Raw genomic sequence first — 22,550 nt, forward strand, 5'->3', positions numbered from 1 at the left:
AGAATCATTTTTTAGGTTTGTAATAAAAAGTGTGGCATTCACAATTACATTTCAATATTGAGTAAGTTATCTTGCTTTGTTACAATGTATACTACTCATGATAAAATTAAGTAATCAACGGTTTTATTATGTAAGGTTTTTCATTCTTCAAATGCAACAAATGATTTATAAAAAACAAACATCCAATTAGGGGTGGATCTAGAAAAATTATTATGATATATAAAAATACTGCATCCGTCTCAAAATATAAGAGAAAAAAACTCAATTTTTTATCTGAAATTATAAGATAAAAAAACAAACATATATCTTTTTCTAGAATTTTTTAATCTTCTCATACAACTTAACTTACTTTAAAAAACATACAATAACATACTTTAAATTTTTATGTTTTGATTTTTTTAATAAATTTGATTTATTTTTTTGCAATATAATTTAAGATGGATGGAGTAATGAGATATGATTGAACTTATGCATATGATTATGGGTAGGGCTGAGTATGAACCCACGATCTGACTCAAAACTGATATAACCGACAACACATTCAAGCGTTCGGCCGGATATGGCCCGTGACAAAGCTCCATACCGATTCACCCAAGGTGGGCTACTCCAGTCCTCACAAACTTTGTGAAAGTTCACTAGTGTTTGGGATAACCTCCCAAATCCGTACAAGTTTGACCTAGATAGATTATAATGTGATTGCGATACCCTCTCAAATTATGCACACAAATCCAATCTAACTAGACCAAGTAAACAACCTACAAATCATTCCTTAAGTCCAAAGAAGATTAAAGGTGTTTACAACAAAACCGCGGAAAGGATGAAAATGCTTCTCAACTCTAAACTACAGGTAGATAATTATACATTCACTTTTAATGGATAAATGATGAACCATATAAGTGTGAAGAGATATATGAAGCTTCTTGTATGCAAGAGCAAGGCAATTGTTTCAGTTTCTTTTGTTGTTCGATATACTTTTGATCTTGGTTGATGAGAATCAATACTTTTCTTTCTTTCAAATATCTTTGAAATCTCTTACCAAAATAGGAGGCATGCCTTCCTATATGTAGGAACATGAAGTGGTTGGATAAATTTGGTGCACAAGGCTTGAAATAACCGCTATTCTTATAAATATGCTTCTGATCATGTAAGAACAAGCCATGAACTAACAATTACTTGCATGATTATGTTTCTCAAGCCTTTAGTTAAGAAACAAGGAGGCCTTGATATTGATCAGTGATGTTGATGATCATTTAACAATTGCTTCTCAAGTTGTGTAAGCATTTTTCCTTTCATGGAATCTACTTCTCATGTGGTGTAGACATTTTTTTCTTCCATATATAAGTCTTTTTTATTGAATACTGTGAACCTTCAAATTGATTTGAAAATGTTCTTCTAATTAATCGCTTCTGATCATATGATTTTCAAATCATGGTTGCTTCTTATCATGAAGCATGAATGGTTCTTAAGATGAAGCTTGAATGCTTCTCATCTTGTGAAGCAAAATACAAGGAAACATATTAGATAATAAAACATATCAGAATCATAAAATGATTCTTAGTCATTAAGTTTGTTATCATTAAAATACAAAGGGATTTTTGGAATATTTCCTCAACACTACAACCTAAGGACTTTTACAATCGGAGTTATAGAGATTGTTTTGGTTTTGCATACTTTTGAGACTCCAAAGAGTGGTAAGATTACAATTGAGCGCTGAGTTTTTCAAACAACTTAGATATTCTAAGATATAAGTTTGCAAGAATCTATCTAAGTGTTTATGTTTTACAAATATTCACAAATATATACAGAGAGTTGTAAGTATCTATCTAAATGTTTGAGCTTCCTTGAAAGTTATCTCTATAAACATCATTGACTGTAGGCATGTTTGCTAAGTGCATTTAATGTAGCAGAGACAAAATGCATGGAGCAGGTTAATGATGTTGATGTTCTAGAGCAAGAGGACAAAGGTGTCAGTTATAGGAGCATGTTCTTCAAAGAAGTACAATACTTGTTATTGTCACTTCAGAATCTTGGCGAACCTTGATCTCTTCAGAGTCTCGCTTCATCTTCAGAGATCGTCTTCTGCTTTAAATGGTCTTCAGAGCTCGTTCTTCAGATTCATATGACTCTCTTGATTCTTTTTGAAGATCTTGCTCAAAGCGTTGACTTTTGTTAACTTGCTCAGAAGCTCTTCAGAGGGACACTAGTCTTCAGAACTTATTGGTCACCAGAGTTGACTTTTTACCTTCAAAGTAGAACTTTGTAGCATGATTAGTATGTCCTTGAGATGCAAGTTACTATTATTAGAAATAGAGTTTCAATATATGGTCCTGCACACTTGAACATACATTAGTATGTTGAAGTGTTCTCTTATACATTGAAAATAATCGACATAAATGTCACAATTTTGGTTCATGACTTGTTGCTATGGGACTCACAGCCCAAATTCAACACATTACCGCCATAGAGATGGTGAGTTTTGAGCTTGCATCAAAATTTTGTTTCCTTCACATCAGCCATTTCAAATGCATGTTTCAAGATTTTTTTTAAAACTTTAAAAATTGATAAATAGTTTAAAACAAACTAAATAAAAACTAAAAAAAATAAATTAAATAATATAATAATCTCTAAAACATGCATGGACACTTTTAAAATAGTGAAATACATGTATTAAGTATTTTTATTTTTAAAGTAAATTTAATAGTTAGAAATTTCATCACTATTGTGAATAAGTTGTGTGTCCGGTGTTTGAACCATAACCCCTGTACATTTTAAATATTTTATATCGTCAAGGAATTTAAACTTAGTCAAAAAATACAATTGTGGTTCGGCGTTTTTAAAACATGAAGGTGATCGTACCTGAATTAGAGTTGACCTTGTCGGTGGTGCTCTTCTTCCGCAGTGCCGTATATGAGGGAAGGCGAAAAGGGCGACTCTCTTATGTCCATAAAAATGAGTCTAAAACTTGGGCCCCATAATGGTTTTTTGAAAGAAAAAAATTTTCTACCCCAACATTTTTTCCAATATTCTCATACTACCCTTATCAAATTAATAATTGAGTGTTTTACTTTTCAATTGATGATAACTATAAAACCAAGTGAGGAAACCAATCAAAGTAAATACTAAGATAGGAGAACTAATAAGAAAAACAACAAATGGTTCATCACTCTTTCATTTTGCTAGTGTTTCTTCTATGTATTACATCCTCTTATTCAACCAAAATTGTTCAAGTAGATGAGATTTGCCACAAATCAAAAAACCCTTCATTTTGTTCGACTCTTCTCAATTCAAAAAAAGGCGCAGACCTTGTTAGTCTTGCACAATATACAATTGGCGTGCTTCGTGTTAATATGACGAACACTGTGAAGCTAATCAACACGCTGATCGGACAAAGTGGTAAGGATGTCAAAGCATTAACACATTACAAAATGTGTTTGAAAGAATTTGTTAATGATGGGGGTGCTCTTTTTGTGCTTGGGAACGTAGAAAGAGTTTTGAATGAAGGAAATTATCATCTTATGAGTGTTGGAGCTAATGATATAATGCAAGACATTAGAAATTGTATTTATGATACTAGTTATCATGATACTTCTTCCCTTCCAAGTTATGGTGAAGTTGCCTTGCAAATTGATCAAATTATTCAAATTATAGCAGGATTATTTACTGCTTAACTAATTAATTGTTGCTTAATTCTTTTTATGTGTAATGTTAAAGTTTGCACAATCAAAATCACTAAGTTTGATCTAGTGGTGAGGGGTTTGAGTAATATACTAGAGATTCTAGGTTCGATTCTCAGCTCTATTGTAAAAAAAAATAAAAAATTTTGCACAATCATGCAATACATTTATTTGAGAATCATTTTTTAGGTTTGTAATAAAAAGTGTGGCATTCACAATTACATTTCAATATTGAGTAAGTTATCTTGCTTAGTTACAATGTATACTACTCATGATAAAATTAAGTAATCAACGGTTTTATTATGTAAGGTTTTTCATTCTTCAAATTCAACAAATGATTTATAAAAAACAAACATCCAATTAGGGGTGGATCTAGAAATATTATTATGATATATAAAAATACTGCATCCGTCTCAAAATATAAGAGAAAAAAACTCAATTTTTTATCTGAAATTATAAGATAAAAAAACAAACATATATCTTTTTCTAGAATTTTTTAATCTTCTCATACAACTTAACTTACTTTAAAAAAAATACAATAACATACTTTAAATTTTTATGTTTTGATTTTTTTAATAAATTTGATTTATTTTTTTGCAATATAATTTAAGATGGATGGAGTAATGAGATATGATTGAACTTATGCATATGATTATGGGTAGGGCTGAGTATGAACCCACGATCTGACTCAAAACTGATATAACCGACAACACATTCAAGCGTTCGGCCGGATATGGCCCGTGACAAAGCTCCATATCGATTCACCCAAGGTGGGCTACTCCAGTCCTCACAAACTTTGTGAAAGTTCACTAGTGTTTGGGATAACCTCCCAAATCCGTACAAGTTTGACCTAGATAGATTATAATGTGATTGCGATACCCTCTCAAATTATGCACACAAATCCAATCTAACTAGACCAAGTAAACAACCTACAAATCATTCCTTAAGTCCAAAGAAGATTAAAGGTGTTTACAACAAAACCGCGGAAAGGATGAAAATGCTTCTCAACTCTAAACTACAGGTAGATAATTATACATTCACTTTTAATGGATAAATGATGAACCATATAAGTGTGAAGAGATATATGAAGCTTCTTGTATGCAAGAGCAAGGCAATTGTTTCAGTTTCTTTTGTTGTTCGAAATACTTTTGATCTTGGTTGATGAGAATCAATACTTTTCTTTCTTTCAAATATCTTTGAAATCTCTTACCAAAATAGGAGGCATGCCTTCCTATATGTAGGAACATGAAGTGGTTGGATAAATTTGGTGCACAAGGCTTGAAATAACCGCTATTCTTATAAATATGCTTCTGATCATGTAAGAACAAGCCATGAACTAACAATTACTTGCATGATTATGTTTCTCAAGCCTTTAGTTAAGAAACAAGGAGGCCTTGATATTGATCAGTGATGTTGATGATCATTTAACAATTGCTTCTCAAGTTGTGTAAGCATTTTTCCTTTCATGGAATCTACTTCTCATGTGGTGTAGACATTTTTTTTCTTCCATATATAAGTCTTTTTTATTGAATACTGTGAACCTTCAAATTGATTTGAAAATGTTCTTCTAATTAATCGCTTCTGATCATATGATTTTCAAATCATGGTTGCTTCTTATCATGAAACATGAATGGTTCTTATGATGAAGCTTGAATGCTTCTCATCTTGTGAAGCAAAAATGTTTCTCATATATGAGTGAGACATTGGATTCTTTTAGAAAATGTTCCTATGCTCTATCACACTCAAGGAAACATATTAGATAATAAAACATATCAGAATCATAAAATGATTCTTAGTCATTAAGTTTGTTATCATTAAAATACAAAGGGATTTTTGGAATATTTCCTCAACACTACAACCTAAGGACTTTTACAATCGGAGTTATAGAGATTGTTTTGGTTTTGCATACTTTTGAGACTCCAAAGAGTGGTAAGATTACAATTGAGCGCTGAGTTTTTCAAACAACTTAGATATTCTAAGATATAAGTTTGCAAGAATCTATCTAAGTGTTTATGTTTTACAAATATTCACCAATATATACAAAGAGTTGTAAGTATCTATCTAAATGTTTGAGCTTCCTTGAATGTTATCTCTATAAACATCATTGACTATAGGCATGTTTGCTAAGTGCATTTAATGTAGCAGAGACAAAATGCATGGAGCAGGTTAATGATGTTGATGTTCTAGAGCAAGAGGACAAAGGTGTCAGTTATAGGAGCATGCTCTTCAAAGAAGTACAATACTTGTTATTGTCACTTCAGAATCTTGGCGAACCTTGATCTCTTCAGAGTCTCGCTTCATCTTCAGAGATCGTCTTCTGCATTAAATGGTCTTCAGAGCTCGTTCTTCATATTCATATGACTCTCTTGATTCTTTTTGAAGATCTTGCTCAAAGCGTTGACTTTTGTTAACTTGCTCAGAAGCTCTTCAGAGGGACACTAGTCTTCAGAACTTATTGGTCACCAGAGTTGACTTTTTACCTTCAAAGTAGAACTTTGTAGCATGATTAGTATGTCCTTGAGATGCATGTTACTATTATTAGAAATAGAGTTTCAATATATGGTCCTGCACACTTGAACATACATTAGTATGTTGAAGTGTTCTCTTATACATTGAAAATAATCAACATAAATGTCACAATTTTGGTTCATGACTTGTTGCTATGGGACTCACAGCCCAAATTCAACACATTACCTCCACAGAGATGGTGAATTTTGAGCTTGCATCAAAATTTTGTTTCCTTCACATCAGCCATTTCAAATTCATGTTTCAAGATTTTTTTTAAAACTTTAAAAATTGATAAATAGTTTAAAACAAACTAAAAAAAAACTAAACAAAAAAATTAAATAATATAATAATCTCTAAAACATGCATGGACACTTTTAAAATAGTGAAATACATGTATTAAGTATTTTTATTTTTAAAGTAAATTTAATAGTTAGAAATTTCATCACTATTGTGAATAAGTTGTGTGTCCGGTGTTTGAACCATAACCCCTGTACATTTTAAATATTTTATATCGTCAAGGAATTTAAACTTAGTCAAAAAATACAATTGTGGTTCGCCGTTTTTAAAACATGAAGGTGATCGTACCTGAATTAGAGTTGACCTTGTCGGTGGTGCTCCTCTACCGCAATGCCGTATATGAGGGAGGGCGAAAAGAGCGACTCTCTTATGTCCATAAAAATGAGTCTAAAACTTGGGCCCCATAATGGTTTTTTGAAAGAAAAAAATTTTCTACCCCAACATTTTTTCCAATATTCTCATTCTACCCTTATCAAATTTAAATATATTTTATTATTTTTCACATTGTCATTTTGTAACTTTTTCGGTAGAGTGATCACACCCAGTGTTCCGGTGCGTTTTCTTTTCAGGTTTGTTAAACTTATTGGAACTCTTTTTCAAAGTGTTCCGGTTTACTTTTTTAAGTGTTCCGGTATACAAAAGGTGTTCCGGTATACAGCAAAGTATTCCGGTAATTACATACGTGTTCCGGTGTGTTGAACAAGTTGTAACAAGTGTTCTGGTACATTAAAAGTATTCCGGTATAGCAGTTTTGCTATTTTTTTTTAAACAGATATGACTCAAATCGGCAATACAAGTCAAATATTGGTAGATACTACAGATGTTTTTACAACTGATAAAAAATTTGCTACACTAGATGTTGTTCTCACATGAGCTCGAGATGTTGGAGATGCCAACAAAGTCAGTATTATCATTACTCGGTCAGATAAAAAGAACGGAATAAGAGGTAGAAATGATAAGTTGGTTCCACGTCAACTACATCGATTAGAGTTGCGCCTTCAACAGATGGTTTGGGATGGAAAGTTAATGTTGTTCATGGATGAAATTCTGGTATCACTAGAATGATGTTATCCAAGATGTCCCAACAACAGCTTTATGAATAATGTTGTATGGATTGTTGGCACATCTTACGTAACATGTAAAAATAAACTAACAGAAAGTAAATTGCACAAATAATTGTTAACCCAGTTCAGCCAACTGCCTACTCTGGGGGATACTAATCCAGGAAGGAAATCCACTAATAGTTCTAGTCACTAAGACCTCCAGCAAACCCTAGGATTTACGCCTTACACTAAGAGACCTCCAGCAAATCTTGGTTTACGTCTTATAACCTCGACACTACTCATGCAACTTCTGCCTAGGAACTCCTAGACATGAGATCCCATCTCACTTCCACTTACTCAACACAACCTGTGTTGTTTATACAATGTTGGGAATGATGTGGCAACAACTTACCAAGACAATACTTCACTCTTGCTTAAAAGCTTCAAGTGAATCACACACGGTAAACTCCGTACTTCAAAGCTTAGGAGTAACCTTACAATAATAAACTCAGTTCTTAACTCGTGTTATAGAATCCACAAGCAAGAATCACAATTAACAAAACAAACAAAGACTCAACAAAGACTCAATATGTATTTCTAATACTTTTCAATGAGATGCTTAGTCTTGAACTTGGTCTTCATATATATACCATATTAGCACGCTCCTCTTGCTTCACAAATGCTAGGACTCTCCTTGAGAATCATAAAAGGTGATTGATAAACTCCAATTTAGTGTATTATATGTAGATACTTTTTGTGATATTTTAGAATAATTACTTATTATTATATAAATTACTAGCTTGATTTTCTCTTATTATAGAAAAGAGAAGAAAAGATAAAAAGATGTAAATCCAATTTTTGAATCACTAAACATAATATATTTTTATTATTATTATTATTATTATTATTATTATTATTATTATTATTATTATTATTATTATCATTTTGTGTAATTTTATGCTAAATAGCCCAAAGGTGGGTAATTAACGTTGGCCCAATTGAAAGAAGAGGGCATATATACACATTGGAGATAATTGAAGAAAAAGTTGAAGCTTGAGATCAAGTGGAGGGTCGGTTAACATCGCAACACAAAAGGGATTGCAAGTTGAAAATATCTGACAACTCAAATGCAAGTAGCTGAGGCGGTGAAGTATGAGAGAGATCTTACATATTAAGGAAAGGGAATTTTGAGCTCTTAAGGAACAATATGAGGCGGCAATTGATCAAGCAGTGACTATAAATAGGGCTGCTCAAACACAGTTTGGGAGGGGACGGAGGAGATAGAAGACAGTTTTGGAGAGGCAGAGATTGAAGAACATGGAGGAGAATACCAACAACAATTGAAGTATTTTTGGGTTATTCTCTTCTCTTAGTTTCATGAATCTTTTAGTGTTCTTCATGATTATACGTAGCTAAATACTCTTCTAGGGTTTATGGTAGATCTTGTAATTGAAATTCCTTTTACTATGTCTTAGTTTTATGTTCTAGTTTCTTGTTTGGATTTCTATTTTTAGTTCAATTAATTTTATCCTATTGATTTTATCACATGATTAGGAATGATCAACCTATGAATGTTTATAATCAATTGATTGATCAGCGACTGTACTGCAGTTAATTGGTGGACCTATAGGATAAATGAGACTTAGATTATTGCATGACCAAACCTTAATCTTAGTCTTCTAATCATTCAACCTTTTTGCACTTTATGCTTTTCTTGAATTTAAACTCTTTGCATGACCAAACAAGGGGTTAATTTAGGAAAAAGAATATTAATCACGAATGACCAAACGGATTAATAGTTATAGTAAAGGGATTGGTAATTGAGTTAAAATAATGGAATTCAAGTGGAACTAGACATAGGGAATCAATGATTGCGAGTGAAACCATGACCCTAGACCTCTTTATTTTGAACCACAACTTTCACTTTTGTTCTTATTCGTTATTACTTTCTATTTACTTATTTAGCTACTATAAACAATGAAATCATCGTTTAGTCTAAATAATAAATAATCTTAACTAGTTTGGTAATTGTTAATTAATCCCTGTGGATACGATAATCTTTTATACTACTTCTGCGCTAGAGTACACTTGCTCTAAGTGTGTTTTTAACGCAACAGTGATCTGATTCGTTTTTGATCTTCATCAAGGATGTATAAAAACTTTCCAAAATTGTTTAAAGGACTTTAGAAGATAAGTGTAATCATACCGTTGTTCCATTAAGTCTATCTTATCCTTAAAACACCTGATCAGATCAAATCTTCAATAAGCGCGCTCTTAAGTGGATTTCCATATATAGCAGATGCTCATATTAAATGCGCGAGATTTCTTTTAGCAGATAGGATGTTGTAACATATGTTTTCCAACATCTTGTTAGCATATTTGTTTTAGCAAAATTAAGCCAATTCAAATATCCAACAATGGAATTCACAACCACAGACTACCTGACCAATATCATGGTCATCCTCGCAAGGCGCGTTTAACCGCAGATGAAAACAAACAACCACAGACTACCTGACCAATATCATGGTCATCCTCGCAAGGCGCGTTTAACCGCAGATGAAAACAAACGTGTTGAAGATTTGACAAAGCGTCGTGTAGCACCAAGGCACATCGTTTTACATTTGAAAGATCAAAATTCAGAGTCTGTTGTTGATGCCAATCAAATATATAGGAAAAGACACATGATGCAAAAAGAGGAAAGATGCTCTAGAACAGAGCTGCAACACTTGCTGGAGTGGTTAGATGAAGCAAAATTTGTCAGCTGGAACAGAAGAAAAGATGATGGCTCTGATGTTTTGAGTGATATTTTTTGGGCTCATCCAGATTCAATCAAGTTGTTGAACTTGTTTCCCGTTGTTTTGGTTATGGACTCCACCTACAAAACTAATAAATACAGACAGCCACTGCTTGAAATCACTGGCATAACGTCAACTAACATGACATTTGCTGTTGGATTTGCTTACATGGAATCTGAGAAGACGGACAATTATCATTGGGCGTTAGGGAAGCTGAAGGAATTGCTTACTAAGCAAGATATATTTCCTAAAGTAATTTTGACCGACAGGGAGTTTGCTTTGATGAATGCAATTCAAGTTATATTTCCACATACTATTAATATGCTCTGTACGTGGGACATAAACAAAAATGTGAATGCGAGATGCACCGCGCATATACCTAAGGATATGCGACAGTTGGTGATAAATTTGTGGAAAAATGTTGTTGAAAGTCCAAATGAGGTGGAGTATCAGCAGCGGTTGAATGCGTTTCAGCAAGCATGTGTTAATTCAAGCAGGTTTGTTGACTATGTCAATAACACCTAGTTGACCCCTCACAAAGAAAGATTTGTTGATGCATGGACCAATCAAGTGATGCATTTAGGAAACACAACGACTAATAGGTATGATTTTATATATTTCAAAATTGTAATTATATTTTTCTTCTTTTTTTTCGTTTAATTGACTGTTGTTTGCAATTTGATATTTAGAGCCGAGTCTGTGCATTGGAAACTGAAGCAAATGTTGGAACACAGCAAAGGCGACTTATGCAAGTGTTTGGATGCCATGAATAACAACATAATACTAAAAGTTGGCAAAATTAAGAAGTTTTCTCAAAAAAGTTTTTACTATGCAGAGAAGACACACATCAGTCCATTTTTTTAGAATTTGATAAACTTTGTCTCCAGGGCCGCTATGACACTAATTTCTGATGAAATGAAGAGAATTGGCATTGTTGGAACAAATAAAAACTTTTGTGGTTGTAAACGTAGATCAACATGTGAGTTGCCTTGTTCTTGTTAATTGGGTGGGTATACAACCAGCGGTGTACCGATACCATTAGATTCAGTTCACGGCCACTGGAAGAAATTAATTATGGAAGAACCACTAGAGGATGACACAGAGGATGGATATGAGTTGGACATGAGTCATGCAAATGGAGGCAATATGGACTCGATTTCATTCACTTGATATTGTTGGTAAAAAAACGTTGAAGAGTAAAGTGTTTGAACTTGCTTATCCAGCCTCAAGTTCATTGTGTCCACCACCTGAAAAAATAAAAACCAGAGGAGGAGTGAAGAACAAAGATAGAGGCAAAGCACCAAAGGGTTATGATGTGTATCGTGAACCATCATACTTTGAGTACAGTAGAAACTCTTTAAATTAATACTCGGTAAATTAATAAACTCTCTAAAATAATAAATTTGTCCGGTCCCAACTTGGGCCAATGTAAAAAATTGAAAAATTCGATAAAATAATAAGATAATAATTTTTCGGGAGATCCCTTTATAATTTTCGGTCCCAAGAAAATCATAAATTAATAATTCATAGAAACTGAAAAAAATATATTACACTCTATATTGAAATATGATTCAATAGTTGTCTGGTTTCCTTTAAAGTTCAAAAGCCCTTATTGATTTCCAAAGCATATGAACACAGTAGTTACTAATTTACGTTGAGTCTCAAGGTTCACTACAACGTAATTCTAAGAGGCATAGACTAATTTGCCTTTTTGTTTGGTATGTACAGTATAATTACTTAAAAACTCTTTAAATTAATAATTATTAATTTATTGATAAATTAATAACTCTCTAAATTAATAAATTTCTCCGGTTCTGACATTATTAATTTAAAGAGTTTTTACTGTATGTTGAAAGAGAATACAATGATTCACAAGGTAACTAATTTATTTTTTATAATATAGTTATTGTTTATATTTTTATTTCTTATTTTTATATATTCAACTTATTTTTTTCTACATAAATCAAGGTACATCAAAGAGGTTGCGTACACAACTATCTCAGCCATCTCAGGAGCAACAATTTCAACCATTTCAAAAGCAACTATCACAGATGTCTAAAAAACTGACATCTCAGAAGTATTTGGGGCAATTTCCTACCCATATACATCCACATATTGTTGACATTATTGAAGTGTTAGGAGATGGAAATTGTGGTTTTAGAGCTGTTGCATATTTACTTGGTTACACAGAGGAAGGTTGGCCTATCGTCCGTCGAGAGTTACATGAAGAGCTGAGAAATAATAACAGTTTGTATGAGAAATTATTCAGACAAGGTTTACAGGGCGTTAGAGATTCGCTGGTAGCAAATAGATGTTTCACCATACCTGCTATGGGTTACTTGGTAGCAAATAGGTATAATGTTATTTTAGTCACTTTGGGTAAACCTAGTCGGACCTTCTTTCCTATGATGAATTCATATTCCTCTTCAACAAGGTTTTTTTGTATCGGTTTTGTCGGTGAAAATCATTGGGTTCCGATAAACATGTCAAAGGGGTTTCCGTTGCCCGAAGTTACAACTGATTGGAAGAAATTTCGTTCACATGAAGCAACATCTTGGATGTCAAACTTAAACGGACGCCTACAATATTGACAACTTCTAAATCCTCCGATGAAACCTCCTAGTGGTGTTATGTCTGTTGATTAATTTTTAATTTCATGTCAAACAATTAAATATTACTTATTTTCAAGTGATCTAGGGACAAGCATGTGAATGTACGATGGATATATCACAATTTAATTCTTTCTACTAATTAAATTAAAATAGAATTTGTGAACTATTTAAAATATATTCTTTAACCATGCACTTAACGAAGCTTAAAAGTCCATGGGCATGTACAATTTTATGCATAAAATAAATAAAAAATGTTATACATCATATGAACAAGTTAGAAGCGAAATTCTCACGAGTAGGCATACCATATAATAAAAGGAGAATTTCTATTAGTCAATTTTATTTCCTGAACCTGAAACCTTTGCGATATGATTTTTGCTATGTATAGCAATACTGTAAAATAAAATATATGAATAGATACATATGGAGAGAGAGAGAGAGAGTTCGATAACACCAGTTTTCTCTAATTCAAAGTAGCAAATATTACTCCTATGTCATGAATCAAAGAAGAAAATAAAACATATCCGTCGGTGTAAACTAAATTTATAACATGGTACTGGTCAAGTTTTACTACAATTACTTGAAATGCATTTGGATAACATATTTTTTCGACCAATAATAATTAAATTCACTCATAAATCAAACCATATGTCCTGCATCCATTTTAAGTGATAAGAATGAAAATTCAATCACACAAAATCCAAGTTATCAAAATTATCACAGATTAAACTTTTGCATAAACCAACCACTGTTCAAAATAAGTACACATGTACATAAAACAGTCATAAAAAAGACGTACATAAACCAGTGTTCAAAATAATAATATAACAACACGAAAAAAAAAATAGTCATGGATGTTCACCATGAGCCACATCCAGTGCCAAAAAAAAGATCTTCAAATTCCTCTTCATCTATCGAGATCTAACCGCGTGACCAATCTCTCCAACGCGGAACCAATCGTACCTCTCCATATTCGTTCGTGCTGTAGGTCATCTTCTGCTGGAGCTGGTGCATCTGCTTCTATCGGATCATCTTGTGCTGGCATATACTGTGGAACTAGTTGTGCTCCATGCAGTCCATCAACATGGCGACATACTCTAGGATGTGATACTATATAGTACCACGACAAGTAATCAGCTGCAGCCTCAGCAGCATATGTCGCTGGACGTGTCGGCTGAACGATCCGATCAACAACGATGTCATAACCGATCCAGTCGTTATCAACAAAAGCAATGGCAGGAGCTGGAGGTGGTGGTAGTGGTATATATTGAACGTAGCCAAACTGCTTGATACATCTCTCAGGCAAGTAAGGAACTACCGTGCACCCACGCAGATAACCACTATACATACCCACCAGGTCAAAAGGAAGTGCAGCTCTATGATTTTGAAACGGACGCCATATCATGTCATCAGGGGTCAATGCATCCATTACTGGTCGATATTCGAGAAGCTTCACATTCCCTTGCCTATACCTCCACCTCCTAGCTCGAGGGAAACTCGCACCGGGTACATCACAGTCAAGACCAGACTCAGCCTGCCTTCTAAGGCTAGGGAAATACTCGTGAATCCAACACTGTTACAACCAAAATTTTCATTATTTCAATAAGCTGAAAAATAATAATGCATCAAGAATTTTAAAAGAATTTTAAAAGGATGAAATGATCCTAATCATGTTTTTTATTGTATTTTAATTTCTACTTACTACTAACCATATCCCATAGGTCTTGTCCGGTATCAAAATTGGTTCCCTAGTCCTTTCTCATCTCATGGCAACGCAAAGCAGCAGGGCAAGACACATAGAGTAACAACACCTCATCTCATGAAATATTTTAGTAAACTAAAATTTAAAACTAAATACCTGTAAAAGTGACACATACGCAGCGAGCCCCTTTGTGGTAAATACAGAAACATCATTCAAGTTATCATATAATTCAACCAACGCAATAGCACCCCAATCAAATCTACCACATGTAGACAAAACCCTAAACATCAGTAGATATTTTGCATCTACGCGTGTATAACTCTTGTCAGTGCAAATTGTACAGCCTACCAACAACAACAAATACGACCTAGCAGCACAATCATAATTCTTAACAGAACACTGCCTTATATAGTTATCAAATAGCCATTGTTGAGAAAAATATCTACCTCGCTGCTTTCTTGTCTCTCTGGCCGCAAACTGAACATTGACACCCAACAAATAAGCTGCAAGTGTCGCAGCTTCTTCCTCTGTGAACGATGACAGTGTGTAAAAGTTACCCCTAATCGGAATATGCAACAAACACGCAACATCATCTAGTGTAATTGTCATTTCACCGAACGACATGTGAAATGACGATGTCTCTGGGTGCCATCTCTCAACAAATGCGAATATAAGATTCGAATCGACCTTGTTCAACTGGTTCGCTCAAGTGGACTCAACCCAGATGTAGTCATCCAACCTTCAACAATTGGTGGATGTTGATCAGGAACCAATTGGGCTAGTTTTCCACCGAGATATGCTATCTTTAATTCAATTCTTGGTCCATGACATTCCTACATATATTGAAATGCATATAAGTTTTGTCCTTTCATTAAAATATTTCTTTAATAAACACCCACCAAAATTAATAAAAACCATACATATTTACTACTTAAGTTTACCACAATTACAACTTAAGTTTATCCACCAAAATGCAATAGCTATTTATAAGAATACTAGGTTACGAGTGTTACCAAAATATTAGGTGAATTTTTTCATAATTTTTTACCTGAGATTCTTTCCCCAAACATTAATCATAAGATACATCCTACTGCTATACATTTAATTGAACTTTAACTAAAACTATAAATAATAATTGATTACCTCGCCAAACCATACATGACGAGCAACGTGCTCATGATACCGTGTCAGAAGACTCGTATCAATTGGTCCTCCAGGCCAAACCACAGGCTGCGCAACAGGCTGCACCACAGGCACAAGCTCCTCCTCATGTTGCTCCTCCGCCTGGCACCGTAGAAACTCTTCATGTCCGATATCTTCGGAACGCCTAATTCTACCATCACATCCTCTTATACGCGCCACTGATAAAATAAAACAACATTCATTAATAAAAAATGCAAAACAGTTTAAAAATACATACCGGAACTCTTGAGTTTGAGTCTTCCGATATGCAAATATTAACAAACGCGGAATAGTTGACAAATAGAATACCGGAACCCATTTTTGAAGTGTTCCGGTAAGAATATTCATACGGGAACACTTTCATTTAAGTATTCCGGTATGAATATTAATACCGGAATCCTTAAACGAAAGTGTTCCGGTTCGTTATCGGCACTTACTCTCTCGATTTCCTCTTTCACAACACCGGAACACTTTTTTGAGAGGTGAGTAGAAAATGATTTTTTTACGGTTTTAGTTTATATACGAGGGCATATTCGTCCATTCAAAAATTTGTGTTGGGGTAGATGGAAGATTGTTGGGGTAGAAAAAAATAATTTCTGGTGTTTTTAGGTGCTAATAAGCCCAACAAAAACAAACGAAATTCTTACTTTTGTCTATCGCTTCTCTCTCAGTGGACATATAAATCAAGTATCAATTACTCCGTTCAATCATTATTATAAGCAAAAAAATAATTTTTTAGGTTCATTGAAAAAATAATGTATCTATTCTACATTATTAACCAGATACATTACTTTTTTAATTAACCTAAAAAATGTTTTCTGTTTATAATAGTGACCGGGGGTATGAATTTTGATACAATGATAGTTGATATATATGGTTGATAATTGATGAGTTGATACAATGATATATAAGTATTAATGATCAAATTATCTTTGTGTATGTATCTCATACTCATATCAAGTATCATATTCTCTTTTAGACATCTTTCGTACTACCTTCTCATCACTACACATATGAATTTCTTTTCTTCTCGCAAGACTGCAACTCATCAGTCATCAGTAGCTTTCTCTAATATAACATATTGATGTAAACACAATTATTCGTGATTTTGCATGATTGCACGTAGTAATTGTTTTGTATGATTATTTTGATATTAAATGAAAAGTTTAATGTTTTTTGAGTATTTAACTTTTTTATAATACAATTATTAGTTTGGGCCCACAGTGTGATTCGCATTTAGGCCACTAAAATCTTAGAAACGGCCTGGTCTTCTGTTCCGGTGAATGGGAGGTGGCTTTTGTACATGCAATTACATATAGCCCGACGCTGGATCAAGACCGTTGATGAACATGTTAATGCTATCAATAGATGTCGCGCGGAAAACGACCGAAGAGCCATAATGGACAGTAAATACCCATCATTCTGATATCGAACATTACAATACGCTCAAGTTGGTAAATGCACATCATTTTAAAAACACACTGAACCACAACTATATTTTTAGAAGAACGAACAAAAAAACCTAAACTTGAAAGTTATTGAAAATAAAGTAGAGTAAGGAAAAGTTTTAATGTGAATGAAAGAGACCAAATTTTCAAAGAACAGAAAGAAACAAAATAAGAAAATATAAGAATAAAAAGTAAGAAGAGATTCGCGGGCCCAGCTTCTTCTTGCGTATGGTTGTTAAGCAAAAATGAATGATAGTGTCTTTCGTATGTGATTGTCTTTTTTAAAGACCAAAACAAATGATTGTCTTAGTTTTTGGTTAGTTTTTGTAAATCAACTTCTAGAAACACTTTTCAAGAAACAAAACAAAATAAAAGCTGTTTGGTAGTCCTATTTTCTAAAAGGCTTAAATATGCAAAAGGTCCCTGCACTTACGTGTCATTTGAGTTTTAATCCCTGCATTTTAAAATTCTTTCATTTTGCCACTGCACTTTCATTTTACTTTAAAAATGGTCCTTGAACCCATTTTTTGTTGAAGTGACACATTTTTTATGATGTGTCAATTTTATTTTACTTTTAAAAAATTACTTATTTAAGGGTATTTTGATCGATTCACTGCAAAATTAAATTAGTCATCAACTCTAAAGTCCAGTCAACAGTGACAGATCAGCAAAAATGTGTTATTTCAACAACAAAAAAAAGGTCCGGGGACCATTTTTAAAGTAAAATGAAAGTACAGTGGCAAAATGAAATGTTTTTAAAATGCAGGGACTAAAACTCAAATGACTCGTAAGTACAGAGACCTTATGCATATTTAACCCTTTCTAAAATTGTTTTAGAAATGAGAAAATGAAAAAAACTGTTTATAGTAAATCAGTTTTCATGCTATGTTTTAAAAACATTTTGCTACAAACATATTTTTAAACTAAGTGTAATTGCTAAAAAACAGTTTTTAAAAAGTAAATCAAATAGGCTCTTATTCTCTTTATAAATAAAAAATTAGGAAAATGCTAAAAATTAGGTTTTTCATGAAGATAGTTGCGAAACTCATGCATAGGTGATAAAAATAGATAATTGTACGATCAAATCTATACGAATAATATTTCAAATATCTCTCCAGTTAAATATGTTTGGATCTCATCCCAAAAGTTAGCTCATAGGGTGAAGTTGCCCTCACATATTTATACACTTCACGGAACCTAAGCAATGTGAGACTTCAAACAAACCAACAACACAACTACATATTCCAACACCCACCCTCACGCCTAGCGTGGTCCTGGGTCCAATGTCCATATTACAGTCCTTAACCCGGCTTTGATACCATGTTATAGGGTGAGGTTGCCCTCACATATTTATACACTTCACGGAACCTAAGCAATGTGGGACTTCAAACAAACCAACAACACAACTACATATTCCAACACTCACCCTCACGCCTAGCGTGGTCCTGGGTCCAATGTCCATATTACAGTCCTTAACCCGGCTTTGATACCATGTTATAGGGTGAGGTTGTCCTCACATATTTATACACTTCACATTCCGGAACCTAAGCAATGTGAAACTTCAAACAAACCAACAACACAACTACATATTCCAACATCTTCAACTTTTATCATGTGAACTGCATTTAATTTCACAATTCAATCATTTTTCTTAAATTTTTTTTTATTTGTTTTTATTTTTACATAGTTCCCGTGAGGTATGAAAATTCCATAAAAAAAATGAGTGAACTTTGAGGGATGAATTGATATTTAATTTATAGGGTTGATGAAATGCACTTTTAGATTAATAAATTTATAGTAGTTATCACTAGGCTATTAAATAACAAATTCTCTAAAAACATGGTAAAAAAGAGGAAGATTGTTTCATATATCATAGTTGCACCATGATGGTGATGGTGATGGTGGGTCATACGGTTATCCCAAATTAATAGGTGGAGAAGTGAACTTTCTATGTTTGAACGTGATGGATAAGTGGGAATGTTTTTTTTTTTATAATTATGGATGAGTGGAGTTAATAGTGGTTGGTATTTTAATTTATTTATTTTTAATTAAGTATTTTTAGTTGTTGTTGAGATAAGTCATTTTTTATAGCAATAATAATATTGTTGAGAAAACAAAATCATATTACAACAATTTAAAAAGATTTTTGTTGAAAATATATTGTTGCCAAAATTCTTTATTCTTGTAATGTCTTAAGACACAATTACCTTCTACTAATTTTTATCTATTTTTGAATAGCAAACACCTTTATTAAACAACCGATCAAGGCACAACTTGTTTGTAAGTAACTAAGACAAATAAGCTTTATCAACCGAGATGGGTAGAGGAATTGCTATCAATCGAGATGGAAGCTTTATCAGAACTAACATGCATGTTGACAAATATTAGTCCAACGCCAAACCATGCCGGCATTTTTCGGTGCGTTCAACTTATGCTTTCCTTCAAAATCGCGACGCACAAACGACTTTTGACAGTAACGTTGTGGATGCGCTACAAAATTTATGGGCGAATGATGTTCCTTTCAAAGTGAGCATTTTCGGATGGCGGTTATTATTAGCAAGACTTCCAACACGTATGGCTTTGGCGAGAAAAAATATTATTGTCAATCCTCATGAATTTAGTTGCGCGTTTTGTTTCCGAGAAGAAGACACCGACCATTTATTTTTTAATTGCTCTTTTTCATTACAAGTATGGAAGAAAATTTTTAGGTGGTTGAATGTGGAATTCATACCCTTTGAAGAAGGATGGAAGCATTTTAATACTTTTGGCAGTTTGGTGAAGCATAAGAAAGTAAGACATATAATTTGGTTAGCAACCATTTGGAGTCTATGGTGTGCACGCAATAAACATCATGTTTAGAGGAGAAGTGGTTATTTTGTCTTTCTTAGTGGATCAAATTATGTTTATTTCCTGGTTTTGATTTATACGACGAATAGGGAATATTTCTTCTTTTATATTTTCTGATTGGTATAATGACTCGTTAGTGTGCATTTTAAGCATCTAACGATTTATTTTTTCTTGAATTGTAAGGTTTAAATACACCCAGTACTTCTTATAATTCAATTTTTTTCTTATAAAAAAAAACTAAGACAAATAAGCTGTTATTAAATTTATGCTGACCCACAAATCTTATATGTTTCCATGCATGCAATATATATACAAGTCATTATGTGCTTATGTACCTAAAATTGTCACCCTGCTTCTGGATCTCCTCAATATACCTTTTGGTCAAAAAAAAAAAAAAAGGAAAAAGAAAGAAAGGTTGTGGTCACAAGTCATCATGTTGTGATGTTCACATTTGATTAGTGCTACATCGATCTATCATCCAATAGAAACTTGATATAAGCTATATTAGTTAAAAAACTTCATTTACTTTTATTACACCCACCACAAAGGAACAAACCACACTCACTCATTTTTCCTTTTTTATTTTTGAGGGGGCTTTTAGTTTTGACTAATGCATTAGCATTTCATCAAGTTTGTTTTTCTCTAGTCCCTTGATCCTCAATTTGTCCGGTTTTAAAAATTTCAAAAATGAACGGTGTTAATGAAAAATTGTTTTTGTCTAGTCCCTGAAAAATGAAATAGTCATTGGATTGAGTAAAAAAACTTTATAATAATTATACTATATAATATAATTACTTTATGTTATAGAACAGTGTAATTTTGCTTTTTTAATGCATGATGAATTTTTTTTTTTGGTTTATAATGAGCTGAAAATCGAACTCAAGACTTATAACGTATTGCTCAAACCCCTCACCACTAGACCAAACCTAGTGACTTAATGCATAGTGAAGTTAGAACAGTGTAATTGTTGTTAATTAAAATAATTCACTGCAACATGCAACATATTTATTCCAAATCATATATTACACATTCATGTTAGTTGATATGAATAAAATATATGAATGGTCCTACATGATAATGATAGCTATTACGAAAACCTCTATATATACCTCTTTCATTCTACATTTGACATAAACATAATATCAACAAATTCTCTTCTTATTTTCCTTCGTTCCATCTGTTTTCTCCACCACCTTATGAGGTTAGCTAGCTATATGAACCAAACTTTGATAAAAACAATTGATTTTTTTTCTTTCTTTCTTAAGCATGTACTTATATATCCAATGTCTATTCCATTTTTGAATTATTATTATAAATTTTTTCAATTTAAGTGCACCCTAATTTTCAAGTTTTGATCTTATAATCACTTCAAGTTTTTAAAAAATAATATCTAATTTTCCTTAACTTCTTGATCTAATGATCTATAATCGTACAGTTATTGTTTGTTGATTATTGATCTATGAATTAACCACAACATTAAATAATAAGGGAAAGTTATGACACATATTAAGCTAGCTAAAAGTAGAAATTTAACAAAGTGTATATCTGAAATTAACCACTTAGATAGATTCTAGTGACTAATGACTTTTATTTAAAGATGGATTATTAAAACATAATTGAGTTCAAATTATGACTGAAATAATGTGATACCCCATACTTAATTTACTATTATATTTTATCTTATTACTACGAAAAATTATGTTTACTTCTGATTAATTAGTAGTGTGGGGAGTTGACCGTTAGAGCATCCACAATGGAGAAATCTAATTTTGAGTGCCTAAGTGGGTCCCGCATGTACATATCACTTATTTATAATTTTTTAATAATAGTACATAATAAGCACTCAATCTCTTCAACTCAGCACCTCTTAAAAAATTCTAAACGGGTCCCACAAATAACTCCACATGTCATCAATAACTCTACATCTTTATAAATGAGTCCCACAAATTCTATTATGTACTATGAGAGAGAGTACTTATTTGAGAAGTGATACCTATTTGATACTAAAATGTGTTGTGCTCCAATGATAGTACATAATAAATACCATAAATAGATACTATATCATTGGAAATGGTCTTATACAAACATACGCTAAAATAACAAATAATTTTTTAGTACAACTAACTAACTACTAAGAGAGGGAGTAAGGAATATTATTTATTGACTTTCAAATTTAGTCTCCGAATGCGGGCCCTATATTATTATTTTATGAAATAGCTTTATTGTATGATCTAATTAAAATCTAAAAGGCAATGTAATGTAATTTATAAGTAAATAAATAAAGACTTTTAGCCTAAAAGACTTTTTTTAAAAAGGCAATGTAATTTATAAGTAAATAAATAAAGTTACTCAAATGTAATTAAATAATTAAATAACATGCCTTTATGTTATTTATGATGAGTACTAGTTAATAAATTTTCTGTTGCTCAAAAAAAAAAAATT

General features: G+C 32.7%; 2 protein-coding genes across 2 annotated transcripts; one reads left to right on the forward strand and one right to left on the reverse strand.

The window, feature by feature from the left end:
• The first annotated feature begins 3,347 nt into the window (after window positions 1-3,347).
• LOC123885913 lies at window positions 3,348-3,668 on the forward strand. Its single transcript, XM_045935251.1, has one exon. It carries the CDS (start codon window positions 3,348-3,350, stop codon window positions 3,666-3,668), a length of 321 nt encoding a protein of 106 aa, XP_045791207.1.
• A 10,168-nt stretch (window positions 3,669-13,836) lies between these two features.
• LOC123885914 (protein MAIN-LIKE 1-like) lies at window positions 13,837-15,255 on the reverse strand. Its single transcript, XM_045935252.1, has 2 exons — window positions 14,788-15,255; window positions 13,837-14,502 (listed from the first exon to the last, which is right to left on the reverse strand). The coding sequence occupies exons 1-2, from the start codon at window positions 15,253-15,255 to the stop codon at window positions 13,837-13,839; spliced, it is 1,134 nt and encodes a 377-aa protein (XP_045791208.1).
• Between the last annotated feature and the right edge of the window lie 7,295 nt (window positions 15,256-22,550).

The sequence above is a fragment of the Trifolium pratense genome, linkage group LG5, assembly GCF_020283565.1.
Source record: "Trifolium pratense cultivar HEN17-A07 linkage group LG5, ARS_RC_1.1, whole genome shotgun sequence".
In the NCBI taxonomy this organism is placed as follows: Eukaryota; Viridiplantae; Streptophyta; class Magnoliopsida; order Fabales; family Fabaceae; genus Trifolium; species Trifolium pratense.

Bases quoted from the DNA above. Each gene is read 5' to 3' on its own strand.
- LOC123885913 (XM_045935251.1), top strand. From the start codon at position 3,348: ATGACGAACACTGTGAAGCTAATCAACACGCTGATCGGACAAAGTGGT.
- LOC123885914 (XM_045935252.1), bottom strand. From the start codon at position 15,255: ATGTCGTTCGGTGAAATGACAATTACACTAGATGATGTTGCGTGTTTG. The intron at 14,503-14,787 runs GTATTTAGTTTT...TGGTTGTAACAG, and splicing joins CGTATGTGTCACTTTTACAG to TGTTGGATTCACGAGTATTT.